This window comes from Salvelinus alpinus, chromosome 6, assembly GCF_045679555.1.
Source record: "Salvelinus alpinus chromosome 6, SLU_Salpinus.1, whole genome shotgun sequence".
NCBI classification, from domain to species: domain Eukaryota; kingdom Metazoa; phylum Chordata; class Actinopteri; order Salmoniformes; family Salmonidae; genus Salvelinus; species Salvelinus alpinus.
In genome coordinates, this window is record NC_092091.1 from 52,724,447 (window position 1) to 52,742,924 (window position 18,478).

At 41.0% G+C, this 18,478-nt stretch overlaps 1 protein-coding gene across 1 annotated transcript; it reads right to left on the bottom strand.

The window, feature by feature from the left end:
* Window positions 1-4,772: 4,772 nt before the first annotated feature.
* LOC139578858 (synaptopodin-2-like) lies at window positions 4,773-15,222 on the bottom strand. The gene is made up of 3 exons (XM_071406960.1): window positions 14,985-15,222; window positions 8,737-10,937; window positions 4,773-5,348 (listed from the first exon to the last, which is right to left on the bottom strand). Exons 1-3 carry the CDS (start codon window positions 15,220-15,222, stop codon window positions 4,821-4,823), a joined length of 2,967 nt encoding a protein of 988 aa, XP_071263061.1. The 3' UTR covers window positions 4,773-4,820.
* Window positions 15,223-18,478: the final 3,256 nt, after the last annotated feature.

Genomic DNA, 18,478 nt, shown 5'->3' on the forward strand with positions numbered 1-18,478 from the left:
TTTCTGTGGTGGTGGGGCAACCAGCGGGAAATACGGAGCGTAGTGGTTGGTAATGTTCTCTAGTTGTGCCATGATTTGCTTAGTGTTTTGTCACTTGGGGACACTATGTCGCTGCAAAATCTATGGAGAGAGCTCGGAAACAAGACCCTTGGGTGCTGCCATATAATTACATTAGAAATGCCCATCCAAGAAGGCTCAAGGTCATTGGCCACATATAAAATGGCGTTGGCCACATTATATCTACCGTAGCTTTGATTGGGCTGATCATGTCAACATCATACTTTAAAAATCTTAGCTATCAAGCTAGAGAAGCAGTCATCATCATGATCATCATGAATCAATCATGATCATCATGGTATCACATCGACAATCTACTGGCAAGTCCATTTCAATCCTTGTCATATGAAGACAAATTATAGATCAAATGTATCGGTGCTCATCAGCCATTGGACATAAACATTACACAACAATTTGGAAACCGCAAATTCAACAATGATTGGTTTGGAAGGAATCAGTGGCTAACTGCAAGCGTGGCAAAGCAATCACTATTCTGCTATTCATTGAAATGTGTGTGTGGTCCAAGTCTGTGTTTAAGGGTCTCTTTTCCAATCTTAAAAGGATAAATATTCAACACCATGGGCCAGAAAAGGTTGAATACATTGGCCATGCTGTCAATCCAGCATAACTTCTGCCGCATTCAAAACAACTGGAAAGTCAGAACTGGGAAATCTTAGACTTCAGTGAGTTCAAGACAACTGGAAACTGGAAGAAAAAAAAGAGCTCAGACTGGGAAAATACGTTTTGAACAGTCATCCAACTCGGAATTCCAAGTTGGGAATTTGGGCCTCTTTCTAAAGCTCTGACCTGAAGATCACTGACATCATGATTCAACCTTGTTTTTTTCAGAGTTTCCGGTTGTCTTGAAAGCAACATAAATCCAGAGAATGCCAAACTTTGCCCACAAGGACCGCCTCGCCACCTCCCTGTTTAAGAGATCACAGCACAACAAGGTGAGTCCAAAAATGTATTGTATGCTGCTGCATAAATGGTGTAATATGCCAGGGAGATATGTATACTGTAGCTAAGAAAGTAATACTAGGTGTATGTTGTGTAGTAAGCTGTTAGTAGCCCATGTGCCTCATCATAACTATTTAGTCCCTTTCCCCCTCATAACTTAGCTTACTGTTCTGACTTGATGGTGCACATGTAGCCTATACTGTTTTAGAGAAATGTAATCATTGAATATTGTAAGAGTGTTCATTGTCTGCTTGTATGCCCCCTTTACGTATCCTACGGTTCTTACTTGTTGTACAGGGAGAATGCTGTAAGAATTCTGAATTCTGTCGCTGTATATTTCAAAAGTGCTGAACAAATAGTTTATTGACTAAGTCCATCCTAGCTCGCTCATTGTCTTAATCGAAATGTCGGATTGCCTCTTATTCACTCATCATCTCCTTATGCCATAGTTTTAACATCTCAATTGTAAGTAGAAACCACATTTGTTTAAGCAAGTCAGCCATATCAGCTATGTTTTTTAAAAAGTCAGTAAATGAGGCTGAACTGTTTCGCTGCCAGACAAGGCTCCGGTGATAGCCAGGTGTAGCAGTGGTAACGATTCACTCTAAGGTGCTGAAAAGAAAGCTCTGCTGTTGGGACATCTTTATGTAGGCACTAACAGTTTGTGGGCACAGTTTGACATTGTTATAGTGCAATTAATGTATTGTTTAGTGTTGTGTTGTGTAGTGGCTTTGCTGGCATGCATCTAAAAAAAGTGGGTAGTTTTCCCCACCAAGATTTACATGCTAAAATTGCCACTGCATAGATGAACTTATTTATTACACTGTGTTGTAGCAATCAAGCAAACAACTTTGCAGGAGTAATGTTATAGAAATAGCTGTAAGTTCATGGGGCTTCTAAGATAAGTGCTGTCAAGATACTAAATCATTTATCTTCACAGTGCTGCCAAGAAACAAGCTTACTGCCTTGAATTGTCTAACTACTTCTGAAGTGACTGGTTCTTCGGGATGATTTGTGTCAATATATTTTAATATTAAAACATTCAGAGTAAAAATGAAACTACACAAGTACACTGAACAAAAATATAAACGCAACATGTAAAGTGCTGGTCCCATGTTTCATGAGCTGAAATAAAAGATCCCAGAAATCAGAAATCTACAAAAATCTAAAATGTTGTGCACTAATTTGTTTACATCCCCGTTAGTGAGCATTTTATCCTTTGTCAAGATAATCCAACCACTTCACAGGTGTGGCATATCAAAAAGCTGATTAAACAGCATGATCATTACACGTGCACCTTGTGCACATGTCATAGATGTCACAATGCCACAGATGTCTCAAGTTGAGGGATTGTGCAATTGGCATGCTGACTGCAGGAATGTCCACCAGAGCTTTTGCCAGAGAATTGAATGTTCATTTCTCTACCATAAGCAGCCTACAATGTCGTTTTAGGGAATTTGGCAGCACGTCCAACCAGTCTTACAACCGCAGACCATGTAACCACGCCAACCGAGGACGTCCACATCTTGCTTCTTCACCTGCAGGATTGTCAGTGGGGGACGGGGGGTGCTGAGGAGTATTTCTGGTTGTAATAAAGGCCTTTTGTGGGGCAAAACTCGTTCTGATTGGCTGGGCCTGGCTCCCCAGTGGGTCGACCTGGCCCCCAAGTTGGTGGGCATATGCCCTCCCAGGCCCACCCATGGCTGCGCCCCTGCCCAGTCATGTGAAATCCATAGATTAGGGCATAATGCATTTATTTAAATTGACACATTTCCTTTTATGAACTGTGACTCTGAAAAATCTTTGAAATTGTTGCATGTTGTGTTTATATTTTTGTTCACGATAAATTTAAATGGTTGGGGTGTCATGTGGCTCTCTTCACAACAAAAAATGTTTGGCAAAGAGATTGTTTTTTGTTTTTTTCTCATACTTAACATTTTAACTTTCTCTTTTCAACTTCATTTACACTGTGTAAAGTCTCCCACCAGTCGTCTCCCAATAGCTCAGTCTGTGATTATGTAACCGTCTCTTTTGTTACTAGTCCCTGGATGGACCTGTGGAGATGCTTTGTGACGGATGTCGGAGCAATAACCTGACATGTTAGCAAAACAAACACTGGCTGCAGTGGAGTGTAACTTTAGAAAAGTACTCTCTCTACTTTACTAACTCCACATTCCACTCCATTTATATACATGTATCTAATATATTACTATATGTTTTATTGGTATTCAGCAATTGTTTGTTTCTCAACGAATTCAGCATACCACACATTTTGATTGGGTAAACAAACAATTTCCAAAGTGTAAAAAACATTTGACAAATCCTACATATCTTACATACATGTTAATGAAATAAAACATCAGAGGCACGGTGTACTCAACATTTTATTGGAAGAGTACAATATTTATCTTCAGTGCTGCAACAAATGAACAACACGATCAAGTGATAAAAGTTACAATATCTTCAACACATTCACAGTCCATATGAAAGTGTGGCACATTTCATATGCCTTTCACGGAAGTGCCAAACCAATCACAGAAACTTCAACCTGTATTCAATGACGTGGTCTAGAATATAGTGTGTGCCTATGTTTTGCAAACTGACTGAATGACATGAACAAAAACATTGTTAATGTTCTATATTTCAGCAAAAAAATCTGACATTTGATTTATTATTTTAAGAAATGTAGGACATTTGTACATTTCCTTAATTTTCATAGTAACAGAGGGATTGTCTGAAAGTGAACATGAATGTTGATTGTTTTCATCAGTATGTGCACTTGGTACTTACTATCTATCCTGCTCCACATGCTATCGCACATATTACACAAACCATCAAGGAACCCTAGCAGTACATTTGAAATCCGCTTTACTGTATTTCTATTTTAGATGTTACCGCTTACATCACATAACAATACTCAATCCATTTTTCTATTTAGTTTTCATATTATGTGGAAAATAAAACAAGTTATAGGTTCAACACATCTAACTTTCTTTTCCCTTCCATCTGCCATTTTCTCACTCATCACCTTGCAAACCTCTTACTTTTATGCACATGCAAATAAATAATAGGCCTATCATGTATCCATTTAACTTTTCAGGTACAGAACATTCAATGGAACATGCAGTACATACTATAGATGTGTGTGAATGCACTTCACTGATCAGAATTATAGTAGAGAACGAGAAACCACTTCTTTGCCCCCTGTGGCCACAGGACAAAATGCACAAACAATCCATGCTCAAACCAAAATACTGTACATGCACACACATAGAAAAACAAACTCCAATTTAAACCAAAGACCATTAACATCAGTACTTTTTTTTCAGAAATGAAAACCTTTAAAGCTAGACTCCATAATGGTGAAACAAAGTTACTAAAAACAACTAACACTGTTTTTTCCCCCTCTGACATCATTGCACGCATGATAGAACAGCAGAATATATACTGCAAATGTTTTTTTTTCACACTGTGAAACGCTCCTCACCTCAAAACAAAAACAATAACAATGGCGGTGGGGCAAACAGTGGCGCCGTTTCCCTGCAGATTCCATCTTCAAACTTGTAATTCACCTTAGCATGCTGCTGTAGACCATTATCAGCTATCTTGGTACATCAGTATTTCCTCATTGATTCCAAACATTTGTCTTAAAAAAGAAACACCTTGATCAAATTGTTAATTATAATATGCTGGCCCTATTGTTTACATCTGTACATCCAATTATATTTTCTACGTTTGTTCTTACAAGTGCACTGTTTATATTTTTGAATTCTAGCTGAGGATGTACAGAAGACTGTGCGAGATTACCTTCTCATAGCTGTGCGTGGCAAGGTAGCGTAGAGGGACTGACTCGGGTGGCCCGGGCCTCGACCCATAGCACTCACCGCTGACCACAGAGGCTGGGCCTGTCTGAAGGGAGGCCCATAGACAGGGGCAGAGGTCATGCTCATAGACCTAGTATGCATGGCTGGGGGTGGAGCATGATAGTAACCACCACTGACACTGGGGGCGTCCAATGACACCTTGCGCTTCCATTCGTCCGGAGGTTCCGGAAGAGATCGTCGGTTGGCGGCGGAGTTGACGTTAGTGGCGATGGACTGAGGGACGTTCTGGAATCGGAAGGCGTCGTCCACCAGGCCCAGAGTGCTCCGGGAGGCAGCCTCCCAAGGGCTGGGGGGCTTGAGGGCAGCTTTTTCCTGCCAGGAGGTCTGCCTCCCGAGAGATGGATGGAACACAGGGGTGGTCACAGGGGACATAGATGACTGCGAGGGCATGTAGGACATGGAGCACATCCGTCTGGGTAGGGACAGAGAGTAGCTTCTGCCAAGTCCCTGGAAGAAAAGGACATTGTACTGGATTGATGTGATTCTGGTAATATTAAGCATACTGTACACACTGGGGCTCAGGGTCGAAATATAAAATACCAAATGTACTGTAATGCACATGTATTGAGGCATTAAATACATGTGACATTGTAACCCTCTGTTCCCAACAAATAATTTGGGGTAGAATACACAGAAAAACAGTAGTTCTCCACAACCTGGTTTGGCCTGGATTACTTGAGCCGAGAAGGGGAGAAGATTCTCATCCTGTGCACTGGAGTAAGGTGATTCATTTTGCGGTCCAATAAAACACACACAGACACACACACATTTACATTTACATCTAAGTCATTTAGCAGACGCTCTTATCCAGAGCGACTTACAAATTGGTGCATTCACCTTATGATATCCAGACACAGTGTCAGAGAGCATTGCCTCCCGTGAAAGGGCAGGCTATCCCCTTTCAAACTCTTCAAAATGGACACAGGCCAATTCTACTCAACTGTGTGTTTATCACCGTCCATTACATTTCCCCATGATTATTGCTATTTTTTCACAACATAGAAGTCATATCACTCTCTCATACAGTGTCATTGTTGCCTGGAGATTAACACCTATAAATAATCACAGTAGTGAACGGCCCTCAAACCTAATGATGCAACATTACTGCACATTTTGTTCAGTGGTCATGTTCCAAACATATCTGGGTGACGTAATGGGGTAGTTTCTCCCTAAAATACATGAGTCCTCATGGCCAATTAAGACCAATGGCTGGGAAGAGAGTTAGTTTTCAGCACTTACCTTTGGCAGGGGTTGATCCTATCGGGTCTCTGCTTAGCAGACCTAACTTTTCGAAAGGGATAGCAGGTTTTAAAGATGGTGAGTCTGAGCTATATTTGGAAACGGATGAGCCCTTTGCTCATAGCAGGTCTCCATGCAAACTTTGGGTTTCAACAAAGACCTGTTTAGAGGACGTAACACATTGCCTTGTGGTTCATTGAAAACTTAAACCTACCAAAGCGTCTTATACAGGTGGAAAGGACTCAAATATAGTTTAATTTGCTGTAAAGTAGAAGATGTGATCTAACCTGCATGATGCACAGTGAGGCAATCATTGTTGTATCATTACTGTTTTTAACCAGATATTGCTTAAGGTACTAAGAATTGGCAACATTAATGAATACATAAGCAACATTAAAATAGAAGAGGTATTACAAATAAATAAAGAGTGTGGTACAATAATTAAAGCGTGATGCATTCATAAAAGAAAACGTTGCAAGAGTCCATGCAGTAGTAATGAAATATGAAAACATACACAGGGAAAGTTAAAGGGAGATATTTAATAGCAAGATTGTGCCGAGTACAAGAAGTGCAATATACAATGGAACACATAAAAGAGGAAAAATAAATGTAACCAAGGACAGAAAAGGTAAAGTCAGCAATCTGATTGGAAATTAAAGAAGGATTATTTGTAACATATATATCAATTGCGTTTAACCTGAAAATAAATCATGTTTGATTAAGTGTTAAAATGAATATGTTGATAAAAACAACTAAGCGACTGGCCATAATTTACAATAAAATACAAAATTCCACATTGTCAACAACACAAAGATGTAGTGGGGGCTTTAAAAACACAATTAGCAAAATCTTTGAGCTGTATCACACTATTAAATATAGTTTGGAATGAGACTGAAGGAATTGTAAGAGGTCTGCATCCAAATATAGTGCCTATTATTCTTATTATTCTTATTACTGTATATCTCTTCTAATCATAGTCATCATAAATGTATGAACAAACCCCCCGGTTTTTATGTTATGCACTCTCATTGCTATCATATTGCATACATTGCAAACATTATTTTAACTAGCATCCAACCTACCCACACTGTTTTACATTTCCTATGGGTATGAACATTACTGTTCCAATAATGGTAATGTTGCATGTGGTCATGAGACCACTGGTGAATACAGGCTACCCTAAACATAAATTAATTTACAACAAAAAAAGGCGAGGCAAAGCACCATAGACAAACTAGAAATGTTTCCTCTTTTCAGCTGCACACACCACTGATCTCATTTTCCTGAAATTACTCAACACGATGTATCCCTAGTGGGACCAAAGCTTTTTTGTTGAATTCTGCCTCTTATGCCTAATGTGTATATCACTTTCCCCTGCTAGTATCTGTATCCTCGCGAATGATCTAGCGCTGCAGAAAACAATATAACAGCTACCTAACGGATTGACTTGCTAAACTGTGTATCAATAGCTAGCAAAATTAGCTAACTAGCTTCATTGGCAAACACTACTTTCATTGGTATTAGCAGAAGCTAACATTAGCTTCATTCACATCTTCATTAACAACACCTACAATAGTCTCTCATTCTCAATAGTTTTTCATTCAGTCCAGAAACACTCACATACAGCTACAGTAGCCTCTAATTTCATTGTTTTACAAGCTATAAAGCAAACAGACAGCATTATCAAGTTGAAGTGGGGCGTTAACTCAAGCAAAGGAGGTAGATCGAGGAGGGGTGGCCAATTAATGATAACAACCATATGCAGTGATATCTATTGAAATATTCTGTCTGTATAAAATCACTGGTATAAGCCAGATAGTTGGTCTGGAAAATGACTTCAGTGAGACAGAGGCATTTGTTTTCTTATATTAATTTCCTATAAATCTAAATGTTCTGCTATTTCTTTCAACATTTTGGTAAAGCTAGAGGACCAGAATGAAAATGCATTCAATGTTTTCCCTTGTTGACCTGTCATGCATATTGCACATTCTTTAAAGATTGAATTCATTGTTTAGTTTTGCTGTTCTAAGTTGTAATTTAAAATGTTTTGTGCTAGGTTTGCCTACTATGTACAGCAGAAAGTAAGAAGATATAGGGTGACATTTTGACACCGCAACAATGCAAAGATATTACCAAAAACAAGTCAATTATTTGAAATATTTGGCAGGACACGTCTAATTTAAAGTTTAAAATAAATAAATGGTGCTTTAGAAATGGTAAGAAATAGTGTATAATCTCTGCATTTTCTGCAACATCAAAATGGGGCAGTAGGTTGGGATTAGTGTTGCAGAACGACATGCCTCCATTGTTTGGTTGCTACCGCTTGTTTTCTGGCAGAAAATGTAGGCCGAGGAGCCATTTGAATGGTACCTCTAGAGAGGACATCAGCATCAAAGGGTATAGAAGACAAAGATGCTGAGTTGACACTGAGAGATAGCTGACAGGGAGTGCTTGTGGGTATAGGGCAGTGGGTGCTTGGAGCTTGGGGAGCTTTGTTGGCGCTATCATGCACAGCAGGTGAAGCTTTATGCTTCCAATCCAGTTGCTTGCTAACTGGGAGTGGTTCACTTGACTGTGTAGGGTATAGGACACTCACCGATCTAGTAGACTTAGCAGGAGCTATGGGCTTGCTTTGTTGGTTTGCTGGGGGAAGGTCATGGGCAGGGTAAGAGTAAGGAGAAATGGCAAAGGCAGGTCTAGGGCTGACAACAGGGGCAGGTTTAGTGCTCAAGGGTGGGTTTGACTCAGGGGTTGGGATGGGGGCCGTTTTGAGGCTAGGGCTAAGGCCTTCAGCCTCAGTGCCTACGTTATATCTAAAGAGTGATGAGTCCAGCTGATAGGGCTGATGTTTCATGACATCTAGGGCATCCAGGTGCTTGGAGGGTTGTGGTTTTGTTTTCACACTGGTCTTTGGCTTGATTTTTGGACTTGTTGAAGAGGGCTGTTTAGCTGCTGCAGGGGGGTAGAAAGGAGCATGAAGGGGATTGTATGATAAAGGAGGTGGGGCTCGGATGTTGGATGAGTATCTCCAAGCACCTGGAAGGGAGGCGGTGGGGGAAGGACACTTTGCTTTGTTGGCCTGAACTGTTTCGGCATCCACCACAAACTTCTCCATACGGGTCTGCCTCTTGGCAAAGAGTTCGGCACCTCTTCCCCTCAGAGTTGGACCATTTATGGCTGGACTAACATGGCCCTCAGAGATGTGACCCATTGAAGAAGTAGGTGGTGCCTTGGCTGCGTGGCTGTAAGAGCTCCCTCGTTGGGGTGGGCAAGATGCCACCGAAGGATTTGGGGACTTATTCTTTGAGACTGTGGGTTGGCGAGGTGCCGTGTGAGTTGGGTTCGGGGCCTGAATACTCACTGGGGACCGCGGTGGCTGTGGACTCCAGCTATTCATGGTTGGATGAAGTTGAGAGGGTGATGTTGAGTTGGCTGGTGCCCTGGTGTTCATAGGTGGCTGTGGTCGTGACTGAGTTTGGGGTGGTTCCCGGGGGTTCGCCGTTTGCTGACGCGAAAGCCAGTCTTGTTGTTTGAAGTATTGCTGAGGAGGAGACCCCACTGGACTTGGGAAAGATGCCGGGATTGGACTCCTTGCCAGGTGAAGTAGCACATTCGAGGGACTCTCCTTCAACCATGGTGGACAGACTGGGTTGATGCTAGGCTTTGGGGCAACAGGTGGGGGATTCTTGTGCTTGACTGTTCGGGGTTGCATAAAGTTGCATGCCTCAGCACCAAGACTAAAGTAGTCTTCCTCTTCGCCTGACTCAATATATGATTTTCTTTCCCCTCTGTTTTGAATATATGCGTTGGAGGGTTGATCAGAGGCCGCTCTATTAGCACCTCTTCTTTTTGAGTCTGGTAGGTTGCCAGTCTTGATTGCTGGTATAGATATGCGTTCGTCACGCGAAGCTATGAAGTCCCCAGTTGGGGACCAGACCTGTGGAACTGTGTGTATAGGGACTGATACCTTGAATTTGAGTTCATGATGCTTCACTGGGCTAGTGACACCACTCAGAGGAGAAAATGGGACAGGCACTCTGTTTTGGGATCCCAAGAAGGGCTTAGCTGTTCTGTTGGGCACAAGAGGCTTTGGTATGGCACTAGTTAGGAGGTTGGGCATACTGTTCATCATGTGAGCATATTGTTGCATCTCCTGTTGGTTTTCTTTGTACTGCAGATGTTGATTGCCATGAGCATCCATGTAGATCTGATCAGCATGCCTTTCACTGTATTGAATTTGATTGGATTGCACATAAGTTTCATCTGTCTTGTAAGACTTGTACATTTCTGTGTCTTCAAGCTCTACAATACCTTCGACGGGTAAGCATTTGCGCCTCATTTCCTCGTGCTCTAAGGCAATCTCATCCATCCTCTGGCGGCGCTGCACAAACATTGCCACGCCCTTGCCTTTTGTCTCTGGCAGTTGCTCCATCTCTTCCAGGTGGTGAAATATGTTGGCTATTCCAAGGTTCTCCCAGTTTAAATTGACGTCTCGGTCTCGTACATTCACTGAGTAGTCTTCATCAAGTTCTGAATAATCATTAGTGGCCAAAGTAAACCTGACCGTTTTGCTGTATTCACTTTCTACGTCTTTGCCGCTTTTGTCGTCAAACTGGTGCTGACCTGTCCCGTAGCTGACAAGTGTATACTTCTTAACCCTTTGCCGACGCTTCTTGAACATCAACACCCCTCTGTTTCTGGGATTTGGTGCATCGGTCAACAGCAAAGCAATGCGTTTACATTTAGACTTGGCTTCCTTCACCTGCCTGTCTGACTGGCTCTCGCTCTGTCTGGGCCCTGTGAGGGAGAGATGAGGAGAGAGGACAGAGTTAAAAAGAGAGTGTAATTACATAAATTATAATTGTTTGCTACCTCAGAATGATGCATATGTAATGTGAGGAGGTATCACATAAAAGTAGCCCACATACAGTACATTACAAGAGAACTGTCTTCCCATTTCAAATGATCTGTGTCTTGAGAATGTCATCAACCGATTCGATTAGGGTGTAGCTTTCTCAATTGCCATTTAAGTTAAAGTGCATTCGGAAAGTATTCAGAGCCCTTCACTTTTTCTACATTTTGTTACGTAACAGCCTTATTCTAAAAGGGAATACATCGTTTCTATCCCCTCATCAATTTACACACAGTACCCCATAATGACAAAGCAAAAACAGGTTTTTAGAATTTTTTGCAAATGTATAAAAAAATAAACTGAAATATCACATTTACATAAGTATTCAGACCCTTTACGCAACACTTCGTTGAAGCATCTTTGGCAGCCTCGAGTCTTCTTGGGTATGACGCTACAAGCTTGGCATACCTGTATTTGGAGAGTTTCTCCATTTCTTCTCTGCAGATCCTCTCAAGCTCTTTCAGGCGGGAGGCAGAGCGTCGTGGCACATCTTTTATCAGGTCTCTCCAGAGATGTTGGGTTCAAGTCCGTGCTCTGGCTGGGCCACACAAGAACATTCAGAGACTTGCCCCGAAGCTACTCCTGCGTTGTTTTGGTTGTGTGCTTAGGGTCATTGTCCTGTTGGAAGGTGAACCTTCGCCCCAGTCTGAGGCCTTGAGCGCCCTGGAGTTTTCATCAATGATCTCTCTGTACTTGGCTCTGTTCATCTTTCCCTCGATCCTCACTAGTCTCCTAGTCCCTGCCGCTGAAAACCATCCCCACAGTATGATGCTGCCACCACCATGCTTCACCGTAGGGATGGTATTGGCCAGGTGATGAGCGGTGCCTGGTTTTCTCCAGATGTGACGCTTGGTCAAGAGTTCAATCTTGAATCTTGTTTCTCGTGGTCTGAGAGTCCTTTAGGTGCCTTTTGGCAAACTTCAAGCAGGCTATCATGTGCCTTTTGTTTAGGAGTGGCTTTTGAAAGGCCTGATTGGTGATGTGCTGCAGAGATTGTGGACCTTCAGGAAGGTTCTCCCATCTCCACACAGGAGCTCTGTCAGAGTGACCATCGGGTTCTTAGTCACCTGCCTGACCAAGGCCCTTCTCAGTTTGGCTAGGCGGCCAGCTCTAGGAAGAGTCTTGGTGGTTACAAACTTCTTCCACTTAAGAATGATGGAGGTCACTGTTTTCTTGGGGACCTTCAATGCTGCAGACATTTTTTGATACCCTTCCCCCGATCCATTCCTCCAACACAATCCTGTCCCGGAGCTCTACAGACAGTTCCTTCGAACTCATGGCTTGGTTTTTGCTCTGACATGCACTGTCAACTGTGGGACCTTACATAGACAGGTGTGTGCCTTTCCTAATTATGTCCAATCAATCTGATTTACCACAGGTGGACTCCAATCAAGTTCTAGAAACATCTCAAGGATGATCAATGGAAACAGCAAACAGTCTAAATACTTATGTAAATAAATTATTTCTGGGTTTTCTTAATACATTTGCAAAACTTATGGGGTATTGCGTGAAGATTGATGAGGAAAAACATGAATTTAATAACTTTTAGAATAAGGCTGTAAGTTAACAAAGTGAAGGGGTCTGAATACTTTCCGAATGCATTGTACATGGGGATAGCTGTAGAATATAACAGATATTGAATATAAATATCTGATTAATACTATACAATGTCAAATGGTTAATCTTTTGACATTGTTCAACTTAGTTGTTTGTGACTTATTGATCTCAGCACCTATGGTAAATCTAGCCTTTCTTAGTCTTGAATATAATTGAATTAGTATGGTTCACATCTAATCCTTTGCCCTTACCTGCAAAACCGTTAGTGTTTATGAATGTACAGTGCTAATATCATGACATGATTCCTGAGGAAAGGAATTTATCACGTACAGTACCTTAGTTTACTACATTATGAATAGAAGTCTTGGAGACAGACAATTTTGGAAACAACAAGCTCTATTATTTCATTATGTATTACAAATCATTCGAACATTAACGGCCAATATTTTAGAATAACCTTTCTCTTCATAATATTTAGACATCTCCAAAATAAAGGACAAAATAGAGAGCTAGAGATTTGAAATTGAATTCCAAACCTTCTATTTATTATCTTGTCCCGATGACTCCTGACAAATGTCTTTCCTACCATATTGTATTATAGCAAACACTTCACCTTACTTGAAGCTTCCACCCTAAGGTCTACGGAACACTGTCATCTATTGACATGATGGATGTCATATAAACTGACTGCACAGTTCTAGCAAAACCCATTATAGTTGCCTAGCCAATTACCTGTAGCTTGTATAAAGACTCTGTGCTGTCGAATAATACTTTTAAATAGTTATATTATAAGTAGCAAACAAATACAAATAATAGAAATATGATACTTTTTAAGTTAGATTTTAGTCAGTTGACATTTAGAATTTATTTAATTTTATCCTAGAGCTATAAAGTTTTTATAGTGCTCACTAGAGGATGATAATATATGTATTTTTGCTGACAAATACATCCAATTTGCATACATTAGACAACAGACACAACAGGTCAATATTACAACTTTCATCTTTACATTAAAATAATACGTTAACTACTATACGCCTACATTGTTGCCAAATAAACACTTTAAATCTTAAAAGGGATGTTCAGTATTATACTATAGAAGAAGCAACAAATCTATGGAAGTAATGCAGTGCCTTTTTAAATGTTCATGGCCAAAATCAACTTAAATCTTAGATCAACTCAGATATTTGGTTTAAAGTTACTTAAAGGTGATCCAGCTTTTTTTAAAGGCACCACATGCCACTATCACTCCCATTGTTTTTAGCTAGCGGTGGCTAAATTTAGCTGAAGTTTAAAGAAAACCATCTAAAATTACATTTTAAAATACTTCTCCTTAAACACTTCAAATAAGTTATTGTCAATCTGATTTATCCATGTTTTTCTGTTATTGTCCATCTGCCAGTGTTGTAGACTGAATGAACGCAAATTATTCATTGCATTTGATATAATTTATATAAACAAAAAAAATAATAACAATGTATAAACACATAATGACACTTCGTGTTAATTTAAAATAATATTTATCAAAACATCTGTGGCCCCATTTAAAACGTCACATTTAATAAAAAAACTAAATAGACCACTTAAAAAATATATTGTTTGCATGGTGTTTGCAACAAAGTTTTTTGCCATGTGCATAGAGCAAGCAGACAGCAAATCCAAAGAGGGTAAACATTCAGCAACGTTGGACTGCTACTTTTAATGTGCTTTCAGTATCACCTGGACCTGCCGACTCAGCAACTGTGTACTTTTATTTTTAGGTCCACATTGCAAGATGCAATAAAAGCACTAGTGTCATTTCAGAGCTAACTTAGGGGGGTCTATGAGGCAAGAAAATTGAGGAGCTAACTTTCCATTACACAGTCAAAGCTAACGGTTTGAAAGGGGATCGGGTGTCAAGCCAGGATGACACATGTTGGTGTCCGTCAAATTAACATCTGCCAGCCTCATCAGAGGCATGGTCGTATTTTATTCTTATCCACTCAGACTATTAAATGCACAGGAGAGTCAGCCTATATGCCCAGTTCAAATAAAACACACATCCCAGCAGTCATGCCCTTTAGTCCAAATTCAAACATTGCATCATTATCTATTTTGCTTTATAAACATCACTGTACTTTGTAGCAGCAATAACAGCAGTTCATTTACATTACAAAGAACATGATTTAAGTGACAACAAGACAGTTACATTTTGAGATGCCTTTTTTTTCAAATTATTGCATTAAAATAACATTTCTAACATTGTTTTATTTCATTATAAGCCGAATGCGACACAGAAAGTTACCACATAGTTTTGAGTTGCACAGACTTACATTGGTACACAATCTACAGTAAATGAATGGGGGGGTGGGGGGAGGAGGAGGGTGGGTACTTACGTGCGCGCCTCACCCTGTGTCTGCTGGGACTGGGGAGATCTCTCTCAGACGCAGAGTCCCACTGCTCTGCCTGCTCAGCACCCTGCGCTGAAATTCCAAAGGATAGATAAGCAGGAGGTGCTTCGCTGTGCCCTCCTTCCTCCAGAGACTCAACATTCCCATTCCCCCTGGCCCCCGTCCCAGAGCCCAGCCTCCTGCCGTCCCCCCTGGGTTGCCCATGGGTCAGAGTTAGGGTCATCTCACTCTGGCCAACGGAGGAAGAGGAGGTGGACCGTTGCCTTGATATTTGACACAAGTTGGGGTTCGGGGTGGGGGCTTGTGGGGACTTTGGGGGAGTCGGTGAAGGGGTGCTTGGGTAGGATTCGGCATCGGAGCCCACGGATTCCCCAGGGTAGACGCTACCTGGCCCCTGTGATAAGGTGTCTATCTCCTGGCTTCTGCTGGGGCTCAGTCCCCTGACCAGGCTACGTTCTTCCGGGCTGTAGTTCGATGGTGGTCTCTGATGTTCCACCATGGCTTTCTTGTTGTATGGTTCAGGGGACTCCACAGAATGGGGGGACTCAGCCTGTCTAATGTGGGTGTGCTGCGGATCTATGGGGAGCTCTGTATCACTCTTCCTTTCTTCATAGTAGGATCCATCCCGGGACTCTGAGATGTAAAGGTCGTCAGAGGAGTGGCCGTACTCAGAGACTGACCAAGCGTCCATGACAGTGCTCTCCTGGTCCTCTGTTTCTGGCTCCATGTCTAGTATGTTACAGACACAGACAGGGGCCTGGATGTGACAAATGCAACATTTAGAACAAGACAGGAGACAAGAGAGCATGATAAATAAGAAGACAGGGACCTTCCACTGAGAAATTGATCACGTATACAGTATTAAGTATTCATTATCAATGTCAACAATATCACCTTGCAGCTGTAAACACAAAGCAGCAAAGCAATGTGATACGATTTGAACACGCACACAGACACATGCACACATGCGCATGCATCTACGTACATGAGCATGCATGCACGTACATACAAACACGCACATAACACACACACGCCACCATCATTGTCAATTCTGATGCGAGAACACTGTCTGTATTTCTTTAACTATCTCAAGCAGGCAAGTTAATATTTGATGTTTCAATTAAATGTGCTAATGACACCAAATAACAGCAACTACAGTTCTAACTTGTGCAGCTGGTTTAGCCACATATTTCACAAGGAATTGAGTTTGCAATCCAGCTCCTGTGTGATCAATGCATTCTTTATTCCTAATAGGAGGCGCGGTGGCTTGCGTCAGCAATTTCTTCTTCACTGCCACCACTCTAAATGGAATGGTATGCAATATCACACTGGAAACAGCATTCACATCCAAGGCTGTTTTCCAAGCTATGATTTATACAAAGAGAGTTTTTTTCCACTCCTCTATACAAACATATCCCTCGGCTGAGCGGATTTGGAGTGCTGGCATTTCCATTTAAGAACTAAATCCTAGATGTGTTTTATTAAATGTTGCCAAAAAGAACTCTCAAAGTTAACTAGCAACAAAGCCACTGCAACTTAATTACAGTTAAGGGTAGCACTTTATATGATAGTACTGTTGCTAATGAAGCTCTTTCTTTTTTATGTTTTATTATTGTTTTATTATCTTTCATATTGTGGCACAGTAAAAGTGTAATATGTAAGAAATGCATGCGCAAATAACACTTCTAATTTTCCCATAACCGAAAACACAAAAAAAATCCCTAACAGCTGTACTACAAACTACCCCAAAACAACCCCTACATATTAGAAACTACTCAAAACAGTTACTGCAAACATCTTCAATACCAGAAACTACCCCAAAATACTAGAATCTTAAGCAAACAGACACCCCAGACTACCTCAAACATCCCAAAAATACCAGATTACCCCAAACAGCTACTCCAAGCTGAGTTTTTTTTTTTGCATAGTTTTGTGGAAGCTGTTTTGGGTAGTTTCTTGTATGGGGTTGTTTGTAGTTATCTGTGGTAATATGGGGTAAATAGTAGGACCTGTGTTTCAGTAAATCTTGAGTGATGTGATTCTTACAGGAGGGAGGGAATTTGATTTGATTGGTTGAGAGAACATGTGAATTGAGTTACCCTGTGAGGAGGCTAGGTAGAGCACACATTGCTATCAGTGGTGTAAAGTACTCAAGTAAAAATACTTTAAAGTACTACTTAAGTAATTTTGGGGGGTATCTGTACTTTACTATTTATATTTTTGACAACTTTTACTTTTACTTCACCACATTCCTATTGAAAATAATGTACTTTCTACTCTATACAAATCTCAGACACCCAATAATACTCGTTACATTTTGAATGCTTAAAGGACAGGAAAATAATGTTACCGAAGGAGATGGCCGACGATTTTACGATCCCGTAACCAATTGTGTTATTGTGTATGTTTTTTAACGTTATTTGTAAAATAGCTGTAAAATAACCGAAAATAGCTTCTTGATATCAGGGCAGCGAATACTCACCCCGTACTGGAGGAATTCTTCTTCTTCAACGAGTTGGACGGGAAGGATTTACTCCAGACACCCAACAAGGCCCTTATCCCCGTCATTTTCAGAAGGAAAAGACAGAGATACAGTTGAAGTCAGAAGTTTACATACACCTTAGCCAAATACATTTAAACTCAGTTTTTCACAATTTCTGACATTTAATCCTAGAAAAATTCCCTGTTTTAGGTCAGTTAGGATCACCACTTTATTTTAAGAATGTAAAATGTCAGAATAATAGTAGAGAGAATGATTTATTTCAGCTTTTATGTCTTTCATCACATTCCCAGTGGGTCAGAAGTTTACATACACTCAATTAGTATTTGGTAGCATTGGCTTAAAATTGTTTAACATGGGTCAAACGTTTCGGGTAGCCTTCCACAAGCTTCCCACAATAAGTTGGGTGAATTTTGGCCCATTCCTCCTGACAGAGCTGGTGTACTTGAGTCAGGTTTGTAGGCCTCCTTGCTCGCACAAGCTTTTTCAGTTCTGCCCACAAATTTTCTATAGGAATGAGGTCAGGGCTTTGTGATGGCCACTCCAATACCTTGAATTGTTGTCCTTAAGCCATTTTGCCACAACTTTGGAAGTATGCTTGGGGTCATTGTCCATTTGGAAGACCCATTTGCGACCAAGCTTTAACTTCCTGACTGATGTCTTGAGATGTTGCTTCAATATATACACATAATTTTCCTGCCTCATGATGCCATCTATTTTGTGAAGTGCACCAGTCCCTCCTGCAGCAAAGCACCCTCACAAACATGATGCTGCCACCCCCGTGCTTCATGGTTGGGATAGTGTTCTTCGGCTTGGAAGCCACCCCCCTTTTTCCTCCAAACATAACGATGGTCATTAAGGCCAAACAATTCTATTTTTGTTTCATCAGACCAGAGGACATTTCTCCAAAAGTACGATCTTTGTCCCCATGTGCAGTTGCAAACCATAGTCTGGCTTTTTTATGGCGGTTTTGGAGCAG

Excerpts from the sequence above, each read along its gene's own strand:
- LOC139578858 (XM_071406960.1), bottom strand. The coding sequence starts at position 15,222 with ATGACCCTAACTCTGACCCATGGGCAACCCAGGGGGGACGGCAGGAGG. Across the intron at positions 10,938-14,984 it reads ACACAGGGTGAGGCGCGCAC|GGCCCAGACAGAGCGAGAGC; the intron begins GTAAGTACCCAC and ends TCTCCCTCACAG. Across the intron at positions 5,349-8,736 it reads CTGCTAAGTCTACTAGATCG|GGACTTGGCAGAAGCTACTC; the intron begins GTGAGTGTCCTA and ends CTTTTCTTCCAG.